The 22,775-nt window shown below is 37.2% G+C and overlaps 2 protein-coding genes and 3 pseudogenes across 2 annotated transcripts; 2 read left to right on the top strand and 3 right to left on the bottom strand.

The window, feature by feature from the left end:
• Positions 1-207: 207 nt before the first annotated feature.
• Positions 208-4,682, top strand: LOC139883113 (probable pectate lyase 5). Its single transcript, XM_071867329.1, has 5 exons — positions 208-350; positions 733-1,256; positions 1,359-1,738; positions 2,467-2,672; positions 4,487-4,682. The coding sequence occupies exons 1-5, from the start codon at positions 208-210 to the stop codon at positions 4,680-4,682; spliced, it is 1,449 nt and encodes a 482-aa protein (XP_071723430.1).
• Positions 4,683-4,839: 157 nt separating this feature from the next.
• Positions 4,840-9,934, top strand: LOC139883112 (receptor-like protein EIX1; annotated as a pseudogene).
• A 732-nt stretch (positions 9,935-10,666) lies between these two features.
• LOC139883111 (uncharacterized) lies at positions 10,667-12,421 on the bottom strand (annotated as a pseudogene).
• A 2,305-nt stretch (positions 12,422-14,726) lies between these two features.
• On the bottom strand, positions 14,727-19,590 carry LOC139883110 (DEAD-box ATP-dependent RNA helicase 28-like; annotated as a pseudogene).
• A 326-nt stretch (positions 19,591-19,916) lies between these two features.
• On the bottom strand, positions 19,917-21,656 carry LOC139883109 (probable transporter MCH1). Its single transcript, XM_071867328.1, has 2 exons — positions 20,827-21,656; positions 19,917-20,712 (listed from the first exon to the last, which is right to left on the bottom strand). The coding sequence occupies exons 1-2, from the start codon at positions 21,654-21,656 to the stop codon at positions 19,917-19,919; spliced, it is 1,626 nt and encodes a 541-aa protein (XP_071723429.1).
• Positions 21,657-22,775: the final 1,119 nt, after the last annotated feature.

Genomic DNA, 22,775 nt, shown 5'->3' with positions numbered 1-22,775 from the left:
AATCGATAATTATTGTTATTATTATAATATTCTTGTTTTATTATATAAACACATCTAGTTTTCCCCAATTTTTTCTCCAGCTTCCTAATTTCTCCAGCTCTTCTTGGAGTTTATTGTTGTGTGCATTCAAGAGCACCAGTAGTTAATAGTACACCATTAGATTTACATATAAGAATCCAAGCATAAGCTACCATTATTGCTCATTCAATGTCGTTTCTTAAAAACTCCACCTGCATTCTCTTGTTTTACTTCTTCAGCTCTCTCACACAGCTTGTAAGAGCTTCCACATTCAACCTCTCTCTTCCTCATCAACACCCTGAACCTGATTCTGTAGCTCAAGAAGTACAGAGGTAAGTCACTATTCAAAACTCCTCCTTCAAATTAGAAGCAAAATTAGCTGTTGTTCACCTGGGTTTTGCTTATTTTGTGGTTTTGATTTTGCTTAGCTTTTCTCATTGACAAAAATAGAAAAAGCCCAATCTTTGATGTCACAAGGTCAAGATTCTGACCAAAAATAGTTAAAATCCCATCTGGGTTTTGCTCATTTGATAATTATTTGATGACGGCATCTCCTCATTGTCCTAATTTTTCGCTCGGAACTGAGAATTTCCGAGGAAAGAAAACCCTTTTTATTTTTCCGGCCTTTTTTAGAAAAGGAACAGAGCATCCTCTGCTTCCCATTATACTTAATTTACTTGGGTTTTCTGAATTGAACTTTTTTTTTCCCTGCAGTAAAGTAAATGCATCTTTATCAAGAAGACATCTGATTTCCTTGTCGCAAAACGACCAATCCTCGTGTCTGAGCGGAAACCCAATAGACGATTGCTGGCGGTGCGATCAAAATTGGGCGTCTAACCGGCAACGACTAGCTGACTGTGCAATTGGATTCGGCGCCGGCTCATTGGGCGGAAAAGGAGGTCAGATCTATGTGGTCACCGATTCATCGGACCGGGACCCGGCAAATCCCACACCGGGCACTCTACGGCACGCCGTGATTCAAGAGGAGCCACTATGGATCATATTCTCAGCCGACATGGGAATCAAGTTGAAACACGAGCTAATCATTAACAGCTTTAAGACGATCGACGGCCGGGGCGCTCAAGTTCATATAACCGGCAATGGATGTCTCACTATCCAATATGTTTCCCATATTATCATTCACAATGTCCACATTCACCATTGCAAGCCTTCTGGAAAAGCTAACATTGCCGCCAGCCCTACGCATGTCGGCTGGAGAGGAATGTCCGACGGCGACGGTATGTAAAATAATTTAGTACTAGAATTTAGTCATCGAACCGGTTCGGTTCGGTTCACTGCATAATAATAATAGCATTTTCAATTTCAATTGTGCATAGCAGGGATATCGATTTTCGGTGCGTCGAAGATATGGATCGACCATTGCGATTTAAGCTATTGTACGGATGGTCTGATCGATGCGATAATGGGTTCGACCGGGATAACTGTTTCGAACAGCTATTTTTCACATCACAATGAGGTGATGTTGTTGGGTCACGATGATAGGTATGTGTTGGATTCCGGTATGCAAGTGACTTTAGCGTTCAATCATTTCGGTGAGGCGCTAGTACAGCGTATGCCAAGGTGTAGACGCGGTTACATTCACGTCGTTAATAACGACTTCACGGCGTGGGAGATGTATGCCATCGGCGGTAGCGCTAATCCGACTATTAACAGTCAAGGGAACCGTTACACTGCCCCGACAAATCCTGATGCCAAAGAGGTACGCTCTATTTTGGGACGGAGGTAGTACTTGTAATTGTATTTACTTCAAGGTTTAATATGGATTAAGAAAGTTACAGTACTAACTAATACGGATTAAGATTGCCTTTTAACACTGAATCAAGAGAAGCTAAAAGTCAATTTTGCGTTAATATGATTGCTTAATGATGATAGTTTCTGTAGCGTCTCTCGTGAACTTCTTTTACTCGGTGATTGAGATTTAGGATATTTCTGCTGATGGCAGTTGGATACTGGGTGATATCCCCATTTTCAGTTTGCGAGGTGCGGAACACGCGCCTTTGAAAACTAAAAATGTCCTTTAGATCGTCTGTCAAACTGTATAATTACATCAAATTCATAAAGAGTGGAGTAGTATATTACATTTTGATATGGTCTTTTTCGGGTACGAAGGTGACATGATTATAAAAAAGTACCCCCAATATGGGGCAACCTGTCCCAATATTGCCTTTAAGATTTTTTTTTTTATTTACCCAAAATTACTTTAACCGAAATTAATACTATAATATAATAATAATACTCCTAGTCTAGTTACAAACATTTGTCTTGACCAAGCTAAGCTGCTGTGGGATAAAATAGTGTTTTAGTCTATTGCTTGCCAGAATGCAATCTTAAAATATTTTTACTATGATCTGTGTGATATTAGCTGGACGCGGCCATTGTAGCGCGTGTTTAAACACCGTATGACAACGGAACTTTTTCCACTGACAGGTGACGAAGCGCGTGGATACAGATGAGGGACAATGGACGGATTGGAACTGGAGGACGGACGGGGACTTAATGGTAAATGGAGCTTTCTTTGTGCCGTCAGGTCAAGGGATGGGCGCTCAGTACGTCAAGGCAGCAAGTTATGAGCCCAAATCTGCCGCTCTCATTAACCAGCTCACTCTCAACTCTGGTGTCTTTGGCAGTCCCAGGTAAAGAAAAACAATTTCTTTTTTCCCACTTTGCCCCTTATTCGGTGTAGTTTTGTCTTTTTCATCCCTAGGAGAGCTTGCACATTATATTGCGCGTATTGGCAATCTAAACTGACTGAAACAGCCTTACAGTTCATTTGTCTTTACTCTTTCTCTCTGTTATTCCATGACCTTTTCCAGTTCTTCATGCAAAAAAAAGTCCTTTTTTTTTAATTTATTTATCGTGGATTTTTTACCTTGTACTAATATTAGATTAAAGTGCATAACAGCTCTTATGTGCCTGGCCTTTTTACCCCACAAAGTCCTGTATCTTTTGGACCACATCATAGTAGCCCTTTTCATTACCAAGCTAATTGTGTTATTATTCTTCTGATCAAAGCCTCTAATTAACCTACGCTGGCTAAAAGGGTGCTTTTTTTTATTTTGTTTTGATTAAGATGAATTTAGTGGCTAAAAGGGTGGCCACTATCCCAGGTCATGTTTGGTGGTTTGTTGTGTGGATTGGGATGTGGGTGTGGCTGGCTGACTCAGTTTTATATTCTTCTCACAATGAACTTGCTTTCCAGCCTTCAACTTGTGGGTCCCAGGCAGGATTGGGCCCTACCCCTGTTTTTCCTGATATCAACTGGGCATGGACAGTTTATATATCTGCATCTTTGCATGTTAAAAAGCAGCGCTTTCCGCATACATTTCTCGTCCCCTGTAGATTACCAAAAATACCCGTTTCAATTCTTACAATCACAAAATTAACCTATTTTTTCTCTTAAGTCGTTTGCTTCACATTCATATTCTTTAGAAATCCACCAGTGCAAGTTTTGCTAACAATGTTTTCAATTTTAGGACTAGGAATACTGTTTTAGATTGAATTTAACTAATTGCAGAGGTTTAGATTCTTGTTATGCAATCCAAAATCCATACTGTCTTCAAAAATGATGTGCATGCTAAGCATCTTTCTTTTCTTTATACTTTGCTCTTTCGGGTCTGATCTATCTTAAAGGAAATATTGGAAGTAAAGTATATTTATTGCATCAGCATTGTTCTAAAACTTGTGATTCCCTGAAAAAGATTTCAGCCCCTCTTCGCTTCCTTTTCATTTTAATGTTGCTCTTCCTACATTTTTTTATGCCAAAAATGGTACGCCCTGAAGTTCTTTGAAACTCTTTCAACATCCAATAAAAAGCTCCAACGTAGAATGACTTTCTCACATTTGTTTGCACAACTACTTCGGGCAACAGAATTAGAATCTTTAATTTACTTATAATAACTTCCTACATTGGATTTGTCACCATCACACCCCTTTAGTTGTCAAGTTGGAAAATTCTTACTAGGTTAATTTTCATGACGACGTGTATGAATAGTCTGCATTTTATAACTAGTGCTCGTTTATTACTCCTATTAAAATGATGTATTCTTATTAGGATTGAATAAGTTTTCAAGTGCCTTCAATGTGAATCTTTATAAGATGGTAGTATTAAACACTCTTATGTCAGCTAACTTGTATTGTATGATTATGTACATTGAACTCAATTTTAGTGAAGCCGACTTTTATGTTTAGTCTTATTAATACTCCCTCCGTCTGCTAATACATATTTTTTTAACTTTTCTAGATACGTTCAAAAATAGATGTACAAATTCACTAGTATTGACTAAATACATTTTCTTTTGAATATATAAAGAAAAACTAAAAAAATATATATTAGCAGACGGAAGGAATATTTCAACATATTACTCATATTCTTGCAATTGCATTATATAATATATATATATTGAATGATGATTGTCCATTGGACTGATTGATTCTTCAACAATTACAGGGGCAGCAGTGAGAGCGTATCTTACCCAGGATTCAGCGGCGGTGGGTCGAGCGCCTATAATAGTGGGTCCGGCAGTAGCGGTGGTGGTGATGGTGACGGAGACTTCTTTGGAATGATATTTGGTGGTGGTAGTGGCAATGGCGCGCCAACGGCCACACCACCAACATTGTTTATCTCAGCGTTTTGTCTCTTCTAATTATTTTGGTCATGTACTCTAGCACCAACAACTATTATGCTCAAGAATTATTATCATTGCCATCGTTATAGTATTTCAATAGAAATTAATTCAATTACAGTATATGTTTTATAGATCAACGAAAATAGTTTGTTATTTCAATTGTGACCCACCTAAGATGGAGCGGGCCATTGTATACCCACCAAAGTCGAAGCAAAAAAAAGATGGTGTATATAATATGATTTTACCAAGGAAGGTGTTGAAAATACAGTATAGTGTCTATTTGGATTAAATATCTTTTTCTGTAGTCTAAAAGGAATAAATTGGGAAGATAAGATATTGGTGGCTAATAAAATAATACAATACAATTTCGGTGTGTATTAATTAAAGCACTCCTTTTCTGATCTATCTATTTTTTCTATTTTCAAATGTTGTGTTTTATCCTCATTTAATATGTAATATAATTAAACATGGCATGTCTCTTGTTGGAGGAAATTGCCAAACCGTCCGAGGAATTCATTTATTCATACGATTCTTCACTTCTTAAGTACTCTACCACCATGCTATTTAGTCTACAATGACAATTTCATTCGATTAAATACATTCCCGAATCTTATATGCTCAAATCCTTTTGAAATCACATCATATAAATGAAGATATCAATTATATACGAGGCATGATAAAGAGAAACTCATCATCCTTGAAACTCATCATTAGACAAAATGTAGGGGTAATTGACACATTTATTCTTATATTTTTCGATGAGTTTGAGGGATGATGAGTCCTTTATCATTAGTATTTACCGGACTTTAATAAAAAACGAACTTTTCAACTATCAAATCATCTCATTCAAATAAATAGTTGTGAAAACATGCGAGGTTTTTTGTTATCATGATTTGCCTCCTACTCTCTCCAAACGAACTGTCACTATCATGGAAACTGAAGATTTGGATCTGATCTAAGCTAGCTTTTGCATATATGAATTGAATTAAAGTTTCTATTGGCTGGTGACGCTAACTATAGTTGCCCATATAGAAGAAAAGAAACATTAATAGGTCCCCTAAATTTTATGGATTTAGACCGTCCAAAAGACACTTCCTATGGACCATGTTGTGAAGAAGCATCTTTTTATTTTATTTTATATAAAAGAAGTTGTAAACTCCATAAAAAAAGACTATATAAAGTTAGTAAACAACAAGAATAGGACAGTAATGCTAGGTTTTTACCCTCATCACACAGCCCTGCTATTGTTAATTATGGAATGTACGTAACATCTTATTTTGTTTTTTTATTTCCACATGTTGTCTTGTCTGTCTTTCTTCAAAATAAACGTAAAGATTTGTTGAACTATAGTATCTGAGCTCGCATGTCTACATAGAAGCCCATTCTAATAGAAAGCAGATAGTAATATAGGTTAGTCTATTTACCAGCTAAAAAGCCTGTAAGACCAGCCCGTATAATTATTTCTTCTATTCTAATTCTTAAGAGGTCATTAGGCCTATCCTCTTCGTTTAAATGAAATAAAAAGAAACAATAAAGTCAATGTTGAATAAGAGATTATATATTTATTGAATTATTGGTATGAGACTAAATGTATATCTTATATTATATTTATTTTGTGGTCTAAATGAAATAATTAAATTTAAATTTTTTTAATTGGTTATTTGATGGACGTATTAATTAAAATATATTTTTAGATATAAATTGGTCGCATTTGTAATGTCAAAATAAAGGTCAAGAGGAGAAATTAATTTATCGTACCGTCCATTATGGCTCGCGCCGTCTGTAAGTATGTTTTTCCGATTAGTATTATGAAGATCATGAGTTCGAGATCCTGATAAATCTTACATGTGGTATAAAACTATTTTATTTACATTCTGTAATGAGTCACAGGTTGGTCTCTGTTCACAACTGATAAAGCAATGCAAATAAAATATTGCCTTCATTTTCTCACATAGTTATCGGTTTCTAATTAAAAAAAACTGTAAGATCATTGACTTTCTGAAACCTTTTTGCTTGAGATTTCCGTCTTGTCGTTTTTCCACTAGTCCAAGTGTTTTTTTATTCTTGCTGATCAAGAAATCCAGGGCATTAAATAACTTGCTAATGTTCACACATTTGGCAATTCACAGAAATTAAGCTTCATAGTTACTCCATATTAATGGAGAGTTATTCAGTTGTTACCTTGTTTGTTGCAGCTCTTTGTTTCCTTGGATGTCAAGTTAAAGCAAAGACTCTGAATTGTTTCAGAATCTGATAGGAAAGCTTTAATAGATTTTAAAAATGGCCTGGAAGATCCCGAAAGCCGGCTCTCTTCGTGGAAAGGAATCAGCTGTTGCGAATGGAGAGGAATTGATTGTGACAATGAAACAGGTTCTGTCATTTCCATTGATCTCCATAACCCGTATCCTATAAGTTTAGAGTCTCCTACTACCAGCAGGTATGGATTCTGGAACTTGAGCGGAGAGATTAGTCCTTCACTGCTTCAAATCAAATCATTACAACATATAGATTTGAGTCTCAACACATTTAATGGCATTCCAATTCCTGACTTCATCGGATCTCTTAAAAATTTGCAGTATTTGAACCTGTCTAATGCTGGTTTTATTGGAACTATTCCTTCAAGTTTCCAAAACCTCTCTAGATTGCAATATCTTGATGTCTCTTCAGAGCTTTTCAGTTTAAGCATCACAAATCTAGATTGGTTAAGTAAACTAGGTTCTTTGAAATTCCTAGCGATGGATAGAGTTGACCTTTCAGCTGTAGGATTAGACTGGATTCGGGTTCTTAACGGAATTCCTTATCTGTCTGAGCTACATCTATATTCCTGTGGATTAACGGATCCATTTCGACTCTTAATTTTACATCACTGTATGTCATAGATCTCAGTTCTAACAACTTCAATTCCAAATTTCCTGATTGGCTGGGGAACATGAGCACCCTTGTCTATGTAGACTTAAGTGATACTTACTTGTATGGAAGAATCCCAATTTCTTTTGGCGAACTTCCGAATTTGAAGTACTTGGATCTGACTGGGAATAATCTTTCCGCAAGTTGCTCTAAACTGTTTCTAGGATCATGGAAAAAGATTGAAATTCTTAGTTTAGCATCAAACAGATTACATGGTCGAATCCCTGCTTCCATTGGAAATATGAAATCCCTTAGAAGTTTCGACCTGTCTGATAATAACATCGATGGTGGACTTCCAAGCACTATCGGAAAACTTTGTAGCTTAACTTATTTTGATATGTCCGGAAATAACTTGACAGGCAGCCTTCCTGAGTTTCTGGAAGGAACTGAGAATTGTGTCGCGAAAAGGCCATTTCCTACTTTGATGTACATGAGACTATCTAGCAATCATTTGGTAGGAATATTGCCAGATTGGCTCGGTGAGCTAAAAAATCTTGTTGAGCTCTCCCTAGAGTACAACTCCCTCCAAGGTCCTATCCCTGCTGCTCTAGGAAATTTGAAAAACCTCACAAACTTAGGTCTTGCAGGGAATGGATTAAATGGAAGTCTTCCGGATACAGTCGGCCAACTTGCCGAACTTTCTCTATTAGATATTTCTTCTAATCATTTGTCTGGCATCGTCTCTGAAGAGCACTTCTCGAAGCTAACTAAGCTAAAAATCTTGCTCTTTTCTTCTAATTCTCTTTTCTTGAACGTTAGCTCCAAATGGCTCCCCACATTTCAAGTTCGGAGGCTTGAGACAAGCTCATGTCATTTAGGTCCTGGATTTCCACAATGGCTCAGGTTTCAGAAGGAGATCCAATATCTAGACATCTCAAATGCTAGCATCTCAGATTCCATACCCACCTGGTTTTGGGATATTTCAGGGAACCTAAGTTTGTTAAATGCTTCATTCAATCAGCTTCAAGGTCAATTACCGAATCCTCTAAACCTAGCTCCTTACTCATATGTTGATTTAAGCAACAACGGCTTAAAAGGAATTATTCCTTCCCAAATGTTGGGATTGACTTGTAGATCTCTCCAACAACCAGTTTTCTGGTCAGATTCCGCAGGACATCGGCAAAACCCATGCCAGAATTGATATTTCTCTCCCTTTCACATAATTATCTAACAGGAGAAGTTCCAAGCTCTATAGGAGAGATGCTTTATCTTCAAGTCATCGATCTTTCTAACAACAATTTAACAGGAAGCATTCCATCAAGCGTTGGCAATTGTTCTCTCTTAAAAGCTCTTGACCTTGCAAATAACAATCTTCCATGGAGATTCCTGACTCTTTCGGTCAATTAAAACAGCTCCAGTCATTGCACCTGAGCAACAACAAGCTAATAGGCGGCATTCCTCCAGCATTTCGGAATCTGTCCAGCTTGGAAACTTTGGATATCGGAACTAATGAATTAACTGGTAGCATTCCGTCCTGGATTGGAGATGGCTTTGGAGTTCTAAGGATACTTAGCTTACGAACTAATAAATTTTATGGAGGAATTCCCTCGATCATTTCAAATCTAAGCTCTTTGCAAGTCCTGGACCTTTCCGAAAATGATTTGACTGGAAAAATTCCTACTAGCTTAGGTGATCTCAAGGCCATGGCTCGCGTGGAGGGTAATGTTGAATATCTACTGTATGGAAAGTATAGAGGCACTTACTATGAAGAGAGCTTCATTGTCAACTTGAAAGGACAGTCTCAAAAGTATACAAAAACTCTGTCTCTCGTTACTAGTTTAGACCTCTCAGGAAACAAGCTTGATGGCACGATCCCTGAAGAAATAATGAAACTATCCCACTTGGTGGTGTTGAACTTGTCTAGAAACGAACTTGCAGGGCATATTCCTACAAACATTTCGAGTCTTCTAGAATTGTCATCTCTTGACTTGTCAACTAACAGGCTTTCTGGCTCAATTCCTGCTAGCTTGGCTTTGTTATCGTCTCTGGGATACATGAACCTCTCGAACAATAACTTTTCAGGCGCAATACCTTACGCCGGACACATGACAACTTTTGATGCATCTTCTTATGTTGGGAATCAAGGACTCTGTGGACCCCCGCTTTGCATGAATTGTACATGTGATGAAGACGAAGGAGATAATGCAAAGAATGATGATAGCGCGTTTATTGACACGTGGTTTTACTTGAGTGTGGGGCTGGGATTTACTGTCGGAATTCTGGTTCCTGTTGTTATTTTCGCAATCCGAAGACCTTGGAGCAATGCCTACTTCAATGTCGTTGATAAAGTGGTTGATAGACTTTTCAGTGACAGGTCGAGGGTGGCTGGCAGAAGAAACAGGCGTAATTCTAGTAGAAAATAGTTAGCCATTTGTTTGATGGGAAAAACTTGCCTCCTGTTTGACTGTTTATGTAATTAATTGCAATAAATAGAAGTGACTTCCAACTTCCAAAGATTTGCTCGAATGGTGGTTTAAAATAGCTATAATTAGCTTATTTGAATTAGATTTATCTACATGCATGCTTATTCTAAAGCTCCAACATTAACTTACAACCATCTAGCAAATGAAGATATCATCTTGTGACATTTTTAAAAATTTACTTGTCATATTTATAATTCCTGGAGGAAGGGACATCTCCAACTCCATCAGATAACTCCTTCTACTTGACTGAAAAATGTCAACGTCGCTGTGGGTCCGAAGAAAGTCGAAGCGGACTGCTAGAGCTAATACTAAAATGATACAGTTGCTGAAAAGCATGCTCTATTTTATATGTAGTACTTTAAAATTAAATCAATAGAGTTTTGTAGTTTTTTCACTTTTTAAGCTGGGCAATATGTAAGCCTATTAACAATATCACAATTCAAAGTATATTTTTCACCCACATCTTTATCATACAACTAGTTTGGTTTATTAATACAGACCAAGTGCAAAGCAACATAGTTGAAAGTTACTTCCAAAAGTAGCACAAGCCTTAGCAAGAACACATCCTTCTATAGAAGAAAAAAGAGATGAGATCATATTAAAGCCAGAGAAACATTCTCCTTCTCTATTGGCCAGAATTCCTATTCTTTCTTTCATTCATTTTACAAGATACTAAATCTTAACCTCCTCCTTTTGCGCCGGAGCTTCCATTTCCATCTCGGCCACCTTCTTCTTCCCCTCCTCCCTAAACTTCTTGTAAATATCACTCTTATAGAACTTCCTAGTCCGAATCACCAAAATTAGTGAAACAAACACACCAAATATTAAAAGAAATGACAACTTAAAGCATTCAGCTCCATTGCAATCCAAGTCCTCTCCGTGCTTACTAGTCAACCCTAATGCAGCCATTTGCTTCCTAGCCTCTTTATCATAGAAATGTCCAACCACTCTAACATTGAGCAAATATAGGCCAATAGGATTTGCCGTTGACCCAAAATTAAACAAAGTTGAGTAGTATTTCAGCCCAAACAACTCAGATATTATAGCAAACAACATTGGCCATTGAACTCCGTTGCAAAATCCGATGATTACCGACGCTGCATAGAGTCCTCCGGGAACATTGAATGCTATTAAGAGGTGACTAACGCATGATAGCAAAAGGATGAATGTGAGGATGAGTGGACGAGGGAATTTATACTTGACTAGAAGATATTCTGACCCAAAACCTGAGACTATCCGACCAGCTTAATTCCATATACTTATTAATGAAATAAATGTGCTTATCCTTTGCTTAGGGTGCCCTTGTGATGATCCAATCTGACCCAAGTTGTTTATGGCTGTCATTGTGCCGCCAAAACCCCATATTGTTGCTAAGAAGAGGATGAGCATATCTATACTAAAAAAAGCTTGGAGGATCGTGTAGTCCTCACCTCTTTCTGGTGGCCGGAAAACTGTTTTCCAGCAAGAAACGTCACTATGTTTTTCCTCTGTTTCAACAACAGAGCTTTCATCAGTACTCGTGGTGGTTTTCGAATCTGTTAGTGTTGAATCATCTTCACACGTGACTATTTTAACTGGGTTAGGATCATTTATCTCCATAAGTTTGGATTTCAAAAGCTTATACTCTTCTAGAACAACAAGAAAATCATCAAAGCTGCACTCCCACCATACTGAGATTGTGTAAATGCAAATTTCTTCTGTAACATGATTATGATCATAACGAAACTTGCAAGCCCAAGAGAAATATAGAAAAACTTACAGTAAACCTTGAGCTCATTTGGTTGTCTAGAAACTTTCATAATCCGAATCGTCCTCAGGAAAGTGAAAGAAATGGCTGCAGGAAACCATCCTATAAACAAAATCAAGGCTTTTGTATCGTCAACATAAAATGCATGGTATAACTGAGTTATGACGGCAACACTCAATCCATCATAGGCCTTCATGAGGTCCATCAAAGCACCTCGACTCTCCGGGAAGCTCTTCACGCATGTGACCAGAGCGCCAGTTTTAGCAAAGGATAGTGCATTAGCACCAATGAAGTTGTACAAGTACATTTGCCAAACTTGTGGGGTTGAGATTCTTTTCGTAAGGGCTAACCAAATCATGAAGTAGCCGAAAAAGTTTAGGACTCCTCCCAATGCTAGCACCACCCATGGCGGCGTAACCTCGTTGATCAGACCGGACATGACTCCAATATTTGCGCCCAAGTCTTTGAAGAAGCTGAGGTAATTGAGGGTAGTTTGGTCATACCCTAGAGTTGACTTATGTGCCTGAGTATAGGCCAAACAAGAAAGTAGCATCGGCAGATGACATAACTAGGAATGATGCAAATACCATGAACCACCGCCCCCTTAGAACTTGGACAGCAAGCATACTCATGTTGGTGGTGGCCAGACTACTGCCGGTAAACCCTAGGGCGAGCACCATTGTTTAGTACGGCGAGCACCATTGCTTGTGATAAGCTTTCTCGCACTCTAAATTCTAGGTTTCTCGGAGTAGAGTGCTAACAACTAGCTATGCAAGTCTAATAATGAGGCGTCAGCCTGTCACGTGTGATCGTTTGAAGCTTAATAAAGATGCAAGTGGTGGGTCCTGACTTTAGAGTAGATAAACCAACTACCTGAATAAATTAAGCAATGAAGAGATGAACACAAACATAGTTATAATAGCATTAGCATTGCTTGCATTCAATCATTGAAAATAAAGAAAATTAAACATGCTAAACATGTGGGCGTTGACTTTGGATTGAATAATACAATGAAGGAGATGAAGAAACTTTTCGAGCACTTGATCAGAAAGTCATTCAGGGTAAGTATACGGGAAGAGCTATATATCTTGCTGAAATGAATCGTAATAATTTTCTCCAAGAATCATAGAAACGGACAAAATTTAAGAACGATAATATCTCTACTAATCATATTATCATGTTCAAATTCTAGGATCTATATGAGTAAGATTAGTTAAATAACAGTATGCTTCCCCAACCCCACAAGATCCTGGGAATCCCTATTCCAAGCCAAAATCAACTTCCATCCCAGCCAAACAAATATAGAAGCTTGTTGCAGAAGCAATGAGCCTAGAAACTATTAGAATATAAACCTGACTGTAATCTGACACTCCCATTCTCAACAACAGTTTGAAATGTAAGTCGTGTTGTAGGGAATGACACTCCCATTCTCATATTATAGTATTTTATTTTGAAACAGAAATTATCGTCTGATATATACTTAAGAAGATAATTTTCTGTATCAGTTTTATTGCTTAGAGAATTCTGAATTTTGATTCTTCTTAATGAGAAAGGACTTAAAGTTATACAAACAGGTTCCTGACAAACTTTTTTAAAAGATCGTAGCTTAAATACAAAAATATTGAAACAAAGTCTTGGTATATCAATCCTATGAAATGGGGAATAATTTTTCTTTTAAGAAAAATAATTTTTATTTTCATTCATTATTTGACAATAGATTCTCTCAATTTTGAATCAAACAATTTGCTAATAACATTTATTTTCTTGATGAAGGACTTAATTGAAACATATCTACAATATCAATATAGGAGTACTAGTTCAGATTTGTTTAAAACTTTCAATGAATAAACAACTTGGCCATTGTTTAACGAAAGATGCATCGACAGACAGATTAATCTTCCTACTGTAATTTTAATTTTAGAAAGAAAAAAAAAAATAGTTTCTATTTTTTTTTTTTTATTAGTATACAGTATTTCTCATTATTCAAATAGTCATGAAAAAACATAATCTAACTTATGTTATCCCTAATTTATATTGTTCAAATTGTAGTAGTTTGTTCTATGATTCTATCCAAAGGTTTTCGTAGTCTCATTTGCTTATAAAGCATGATGCTGAAACTTCCGGTCATTGCCGTTTGTCAATCATTCAATCTCATAGTCTCCATGAAATCGGGGAAAGAGAACAACAAATGGCTAGAAGTTTCAGCATCATGCTTTGTAATGAATGCTTTTATCCCAAGCAATCTTCGTTAAATCCAAAGAGCGTAATCATAGAATTTCAGCTTATTGGAATGTGAAATCTATACCGTTACCAGGAGCTGTCGAAATGACGGTTAACATATCTAATCCTAAATACTGATTGGAGAATGGTTTGGCCATCGCCTCTTCCCAGTGACCTGTACGGAGTTTTCCGATAAGAATAGGACCACAACATGTGCAGCCATAAACTAGTTTGAAGCCAAAATTTATTTAAACAAAATATTAACTAATCCCGCATTTAACAAAGCCTTAAATTACTGTTAAAACCAGAAAAAGAAAAAATAAAACGTAAATAATGGTTGAGGGCCATCTTCTATCTCTTTCTCTAAAAAGAATTTAATTGGTGTTTTGTTGCTTAGAAAGGTGAATGATTTGTGTAGACAGATTATAAAGTTACATTCCTAGAATTAATCGTACAAATGCGCAGTGATGCGTAACGAGCCGTTTACGCTCGCATAATCCTCAAACTCTAACAAAATTGGACAGTTATGTCCTCTTAATTACCGACATTTAAATGAATCAGTAGAGTTGTCCTACTCAATATGTTGCGATCCTTTTCTTTCTGTGTGAATGATGATGGCATTCCCTCCTTCCCCATGAAGGCGGCGATGCTACCTCCGCTTATAACTGGGTTGCAAAGACACATGAAAGGGAAGTTAAATTTTTTTTCAAAATGGAAGCAAGAATTTCACAGAAGCAATACTGAGAGAGAGAGATAATTCCATGTTTACCGTGACTTGCTCTTGAATGAATTCTTAGACACTTTCCTTGCCGTCGTGCTTCTCTTCTGCTTTTTCTCGCTCATATCACTCTGGAAGAGATCCTGCACTTCTCCAGATCTTGATTGGGTTTTTTGTCCACTTTTCAACTTTTTGTTTGGTAATTTCTTCACAATCTTGCCGGAATCAACGGCCCTCTTCACAGCTTTCACTGCTTTAGCACGTCTATAAGCCAAGTCAACCAAAGATAGACCACCCCCAGACTTTTCGTTTTTCTTACCCTGTTGTACATAGATAGATAAGCACAATCTCGAGTCTGCTCCATAGTAAAGGAAAAAAAAAACAAGAAGAAGCTAACTAAAACAGAATGGAGATGAGATACATACTTCTTCCCTTCTGTCAATTTCGGTTTCCTCCAACATTTCTCGAGATGCTTCCAACTTATGACGCTTCTTACGAGGCAAATTTTTCTGCCCAGGAGAAATCAATACCACAATTATCAGCATTCAAGTTGCAGCCAACAGTTGGGGACAGAAAGATGTAACAACTCATTAAAGAAAACTACCTCACGCTCTCGTTTTCTCTTTTCCTTCATTTTAAGGTCTTCGGCATGTTCAGCACTGGTTACATCATTTCAAGGACCTTTTTGTTTGTCTGAAGAAGCCTGTTCAAAATATTGCGGTAAGTAGAACTACATTTTGATAGCTCAGAGAGGCACGGACTCAACTTTGTGAAATGCGATGGTACCTTTGCATCCTTTGCTGCAAGCTTTTTCTCCTTCTCTGTCATAAACCAGGTTCTCTTCGGGCGTGAAAAGATTTCATCCTCATGTGCAATCATATTTTCTGCCTGCATCAAGTTATCAAGCATCATTCATCACAAGATCAAGAGAAAAATGAAACATAAGGAAAATTCACTTTTTTAGCATTGAGAGAAAATAATTATACCTTGGATGCTTCCATTTCAGCTTTCCTTAGTGCTCTCTCTTCCCTGCACCAACCCATAGCAAATAATTATGAAGAAGAATACATAATGCAGAAAATATACATTTAAGAGTAGCAAGCAAATACCTCTCTTCTCAAAGAATGCTAGCCACTTGGTCTTCCATTTGATCAATTGTTTGAGACCATTTGGTAATTGACTGCTCAGCAACTATTCGGCTCTTCAATTTCGAACCAGCTCTCTTTGCCTGGGAATTTGACAATAACATTGAACAGACAAATTCACTAGAAGTCAAGAACCCACAAAATGCTTTCATCTCAATATTCAATAAAGCAATTTAAACGTTACTGTCATCAGGCAAGATGCACAGTGATGAAATCATGAAGAAATAACCTAATCACTTCTATAACTAAAAGACGTGCAAAAGGATTTATCATTTAGGAGCAGGAAGCAGACCGTAATTAAGAAGAAAAATAATAACTAGAATCATAGAAATGTAAGTCTCACAATGGCTTTGAGGAGAGATCTATCATGGTCGGTCACAAATGTAACAGCGTATCCTTCCCTACCAGCTCTTGCTGTACGACCGACTCGATGAACATAGCTGACAAAGAAACGATAACAGAAGCCACAAATAACAGAAGCCACAAATAACAGAAGCCACAACTTCCAGTGAGACAAGCAACAGCGGAGACAGCAATAAAATAGACATTAATAATGATCATAAAACTACTAATAAGAGCCAGAATTGGATTTGGCATGAGGGACGTGACTCGTGAGAAGTGAGAGTATCCCCTGTTGTCTTAAACAAAATAGTTCAAGACGTACCTTGTAATATCACGAGGACATGCATAGTTAATAACTGTTTGAACACCAATGATGTCGAGTCCCTGTATGAATTGTCATAAAGCACTAATTATCATCCAATTCAAGATGGTAAACTTCTGACTTCTGAACACATGACAAGACACGGCTTCAGCAGATAAAAATTATAATGCATAAATGAATTAGATGCTATAAAGCCATAGTAAATAGGGGATATAAATTTTGGAGTTTTCACTTACTCGTGCAGCCACGTCAGTTGCTATCAAAAAATCAACTTCCTCCTTCCTAAAAACTTCCAAAGACTGGCAAAAAACACAAGTCAGTTGGGCAGAATGTCAGTATTCGAAACATAACACAAGCTTGATAACAAGCAATCCAAGAAAATAAGTGCGTAACCCAAGTGACATATACTTACATCGAGACGCTGGGCTTGGGTAGGATTTCCATGTAGCTCGGCTGCTTTAAAACCAGCCAACCCAAATAAAATCTTCAATCTATGTGCAGCCTGCTTAGTCCCACTGCCGAGTAAGATGCAAAACATTAGGAATCCTCAGAATTTTTGCTAAGCTGCAGAAGAAGCATATGGATGCAAATTCGCGAAGCTAAAATGTGAAGGTCAGACATAAGTTAGTCATAGGACAGGGGTACAAATCTGGCAAGGTTTCCAAGAACATCTATATACTCAAGACTTACAATAACCAGCCCATCGATAATTGATAGCCATTTTGAACATATGTCCAAGTATTCCAAATACACGTAAAATTATTTTCATTACTTTTACATTTTCAACAAAATAGTTTTCCCAGAGATATCGACCACAGTTACCTAGTACTAATAGATATAACAAAAACGATATGAATGAAGTGACGTATTCATAAAATCAACTTAACCCATCAATATATCCTCAGGGAATAAGGCATAAATTCATTTCACGAGATGAAAAATCAGCAAGGTGGCTAAGAGCATACCTGAAGATTATCACTTTGGATTTAAAGGTCTTCGAGCACAAAGAAAGAAGAACAGCCTCCTGGTTCAGTTCACGCATTTGGCGTATCCTGACCACCCTAAACACAAGTAGTAACAAGAGTTTGATTAAATATAGATGGTAACCATTCTATCATAAATTTATTTAAGAGAGATATACAAGTCAATGCACGAAAGAAAATTTTGCGAAGCAAGTGATTTTAAGGGGTTACTCCTCGGTTAATCTTGCGGGACGTTTAGCTGAAGGGTCAGCAGCAAGTCGTAATGGTTTTGTTAAAGACATCTTGATAAGCTCGTTTACTTCTTCAGTCATGGTAGCTGAAAACAGCATAGTCTGTCTTCTTTTGGGACATAGGCGAACATGCACAGAAATGCATATTAAAAAGCAGCAACTTCTAGTTTAGATAAAATAAACTGTAGGCGACCCCCAGTTATAATAAATGCCATTATAGAGAGTTGTTAACATTTAGGCAAAAGAAAAGGAAATGACAAAGTATATTTAGGTACCAGCTCCTGTATTTCGGCACTAAATCCAAGTTCCAGAAGGCGATCTGCCTCATCAAGGATTAAAACAGCAAGATCATCCAAATCTACAGACATGGAATTACGCAAGTGATCTATCATTCGTCCTGGTGTAGCAACAACAATATCTGGCATCGATCTCAAGGTTACCTCTTGCACCTGATATCCAGTTAATTGAAGTAAGTTATTAAATTATTAGTAGGATACACACATACACATGATGAGAAATAAAGCGTTGGTTTTTCCTTTTTCAACTGGCACTTCGAGATGCAAATAGGGCACATATCAGTTACGACACAATGTGTTTCAGATATTTAAAAAATTATGAATTTTAAGATTAATAACCTTAGTTGAGAGCCCGCCAACAATTAGCCAACACCTAATGTCAGTAAACTGAGCAAGCTTCTCTATCATACTGTGAACTCTACAATGAAGACAAAAAAAAAAATTAATAATAAAAATTAACAATTACCCCAGCTTAAAATACACACATACATATACAGATGAATATATAGAGCTCACTGGACAGCCAACTCTCGAACTGGAGTAAGAATAAGAACGCGTATGGCTTTAACACGCTTTGGACGAAACAACAACCTCTCTAAAGTAGGCAAAGAAAATGCAGCAGTCTGTAATATTATGCCATTAGTAAAACTCAAATACAACAACACCTTAATCTCTACATATTGTAAGCCAAGTGACACAATTTCAGAAACAAAATAACCCAGCAAAATTTACCTTGCCCGAACCAGTAATTGCACTTCCACAAATGTCACGCCCAGTCAATGCTAAAGGGATACAAGCAGCCTACAAAAAAAAGAGTAAGGTTTTTCAGGTAAGTGTCATAAATAGTAGGTGAAAATCAATGAGTCGAAATCAAATGTCAAAACCTGAATTGGAGTGGGCTTAGAGTAGCCTAATGCTTGGTAGGCACGAAGCAGTGACCGAGAAAGATTGAGCTCCATGAACGAATTAGCATGAAAAGAAGCTCCCTCAGCCTTTTCATAAAAAGGCTTACCACCGTCACCAACAGATGTAGTTCCATCATCATCGTCATCCTCGGGTCTGTAATCAACCTGAAATCAAAAAGAAAAGAGTTTATCCAGCAGAAGCAAAAATGTAGCTCAAAATCAACATCACAATTTAAATTTTGTTCGTCACTTGTTTAGGGGAAAAAAATGTGAGCTCAAAATCAACACAACAATTTAAACTTTTAGTTTCCGTTTCCTGATTAATAAAATGTGAGCTTAAAATCAACATGGCAATTTAAGTTTTAGTTTTTGCAACCTGTTTATCATCAGGCTCGGAGTCGGACTGATCATTATCGGAGTTTTCCTTAGGGAGGATTGGAAGAGAGCGGTCTTGGAGAATTTTGGAGATTTTGAAATCAACGGAAGTAGTGCTTCGTCGAGCGTGTTCTTCAGCGACAGATTCTGAGAAGGAGGCGAAATCCCATGGAGACTGTTTCTTTGCTTTCGCTGATGATTGTTTTGAAAGTTCATCTTCGTCGGCGTGTTCTTCTTGTTCAAATCCGTACTCTTCATTGTCACTGTCAACTTCTTCGTCACTTGGAGGTTCGAAAACGAAGCTCGGAGCCATGGCTATAGCTTGGAATGGTTTATAAATTAAGATGGCTTTGTTTTGAGAATTTTGCAGGGTTTAACTTAGAGAGAGAGTAAAATGCGACACCAAAAAACGATGTCGTTTGAGAAAATGAATTCGCACGGCCCGTTCGCTACTTGGACCAGATAAATAAATATTGGGCTTTTATATAACATTTAATGATTCCTTGTATCCAAAGTTATTCCCAAAAATAGAAAAATTTGATAAAACTATGACTTCATTTCTAATTAATCCAAGCTATCTCGATCACGAAAGAAATGGAAATTTTAACTATTTTAAATTAATCGTCTAAAAAAGAAAAATCATGTTCTTGTTGCATTTGTGTTGTTCGGGGCAGGCATTTCCGTCTCGACGGCCGGCGTAGGATTCTCCCGGAACTTCTTGTAAATATCACTCTGGTAGAACTTTTTAGTTCTCCACACTAAAATTAGTGAAACAGCGGCACCAAACAGAGTAGCTGCAGTGATTATAAGAAAGGACATCCTAAAGCAATGAGTACCATTGCAAGTTAAGTCTTCACCATGTTTCCTTGTGAGGCCTAATGCAGCCATTTGCTTGTGAGCCTCTTTATCATAGAGAAAACCGGTCACTTTCACATTAAACACATACGACCCGATAGGACTTGCCACCGACCCAAAATTATACAATGTCGCGTAGTATTTCAGCCCGAATAGCTCTGATATTATGGCAAAAAGTATAGGCCATTGTGCTCCAAAGCAAAAACCGATAATCACCGACGCCACGTAGAGGCCTCCAGGAACATTAAATGCGATTAGGACGTAACCTACGCAAGTTACCACTAGGATTACCGTAAACATTAGAGTGCGAGGGACTTTGTACTTGGTTAGGAGGATTTCTGACCCGAAACCCGAGGCGACCCGACCCAAGAAATTCCAAATACTCACTAAGGAAACGAATGTGCTTATGCTTTTCTTAGGATATCCTAAAGCATGTCCGATCTGACCCATGTTGTCGATAGCCGTCAATGTGCCGCCCACACCGCAAATTGTCACAGCGAGGAGGACTAACATGTCTATGCTACACACAGCTTGAAGAATTGTATAGTCCTCACCACGAGGAGGTGGCTTGAAAGCGGTTCTCCAGCAAGAAACAGTCGGTTCGTCTGATTCAGGAACAGCGGTTGCGACTTTGTTGGAATCCGGGTTGTTGGTGACTACTTGAACTGATCCGTTTTGATCTAATTCCTTAAGCTTGGCTTTCAAAAGCTTATATTCTTCCATAACAACAACAAGGAGTGGCAAGAACAAGAAGATGATTAATATGGATGCACTGCCAATGTACTCGTTATGATTAAATGTGATCATAGTCTTATCTACTATGATTACGATCATAAGAAAACCCGCTAGCCCGAGTGCAATGTAGAGGAAATGATAGAAGACTTTCAATTCATTTGGATGTCGAGATACTTTCACGACCCGAATCGTAGCCAAGAAGGCAAAAGAAATGGCTGCCGGAAACCATCCGATGAACAGAATCAAGGCTTTGGCATCTTCCCCGTAAAATGCATGGTACATCTGAGTAATGATGGCCGCACTTAATCCTACATAACCCTTTAAGATCCCAAGCACGACTCCACGGCTCTCCGGAAAGTTCTTGACACAGGTGACTAAAGATCCGGTATTTGCAAAAGTCTGAGAGTTAGCACCGATGCAAATATATGCACACATGTGCCAAACTTTTGGGTGTGGGATTTTCTTTGTAACGGCTAACCAGATCATCAAGTAGCCGAAAAAGTTCAATACTGCTCCGATGGCTAACACCACCCACGGCTCCGTTACTTCATTGATTAGACCGGAGATGACTCCAACATTCCCTCCGAAATCTTTGAAGAAACCTAGGAGGTTGAGGGTACTTTGGTCATATCCTAAGGCCTTTTTTATGTCTTCGGAATACATACCGAACATGTAACTAGCACCGGCCGCGGCCATAATTAGGAGGGATGCAAACACCATGAACCATCGGCTCTTGATGACTTGCACCGTCAGCATCCCTAAACCGGCTGCTCCCCTAGAGAACACCATTGTTAATTACTTTGCTCTCTGTATGACTCTCACTCACTCTATGGCAGTTATAAGCCTTTTTAGACAACAACTTGTGTCAGTTTATGGAACTATGGGAGTGTGAATTAGCTTATTTATAATAAGAGAAAATGTGAGATGTTGACCCTAGAGTGAAATTTAAGGTTTTAACATCAAAATAAATTAATAAATAGATAATGGATTTATTTTTTAATCCAAATAAATAAATACAGTAATATTTAAAAAAATGATTTTGTGTGGTTGGTGGATTAAGTGTTGTAAAGGAAAAAGAGAAAGAAATAAAATACATGGATAATGACGAAACATAATAGGATATATGATTTTTTCAGTTCTACATTTTATATCCTTGATCGGAGGCTTCGGATCAAAACAATGGAAAAAAAAAATTTGAATATTAAATAGTAGGAAATAAATAAATAAATAAAAATTTTGAATATTAAATAGTAGGAAATAATAAATATATTAAATTGTATGTAGGATAAAGTCCAACAATAAACTTTTTCATTCCTAATTGATCCGAGACCTCCGATCATTTCGAATGAATAATTCTATTCAAATCTAATTATGGAGAAATTCGTTATACTATATAGGATGATGTTTTATTTATTTCCGAAAAAAAAAATTAATATATATTTTTTTGTCTAAAATAAATACAAAATTTTCAATATAAATTATATATAAAAATTTGTATACGGAAGTAGTATATATATATACGTATATACTTATTAAAGAAGAGAAAAGGGATGAGAAAACCAGGCCGCCAATTTCGACACGCTACTCCTCTTACCGGTCATTCAGTCTACATACATAAAAACTTTTTAAGTATATCAGCTGAGTGCTGACAAATGTCCTACTATCCTATTTTTTGACAATATCCTTCTATCCTAGGAAAAAGGAAAAAACAAAAAGTTTGTACTAATACAAGAATTAGATGAAAAAGCAAAATTTTATAAAGATAAATCTAAATAGAGAACCAAAAATAAATACTTTTATTATCAAAAAGAAAAATCTTTTTAAATATTACTTCCTCCGTATACAAATAGATGACGTTTTGAGAGAATTTTTTTGTCTTCAAATAGATGACGTTTTGAGAATTTCAAT

The sequence above is a fragment of the Rutidosis leptorrhynchoides genome, unplaced genomic scaffold (assembly GCF_046630445.1).
Source record: "Rutidosis leptorrhynchoides isolate AG116_Rl617_1_P2 unplaced genomic scaffold, CSIRO_AGI_Rlap_v1 contig355, whole genome shotgun sequence".
Lineage (NCBI taxonomy): Eukaryota > Viridiplantae > Streptophyta > Magnoliopsida > Asterales > Asteraceae > Rutidosis > Rutidosis leptorrhynchoides.
Note: the sequence above shows the minus strand (reverse complement) of the source record. Positions and strands in the feature narration are given on the sequence as shown.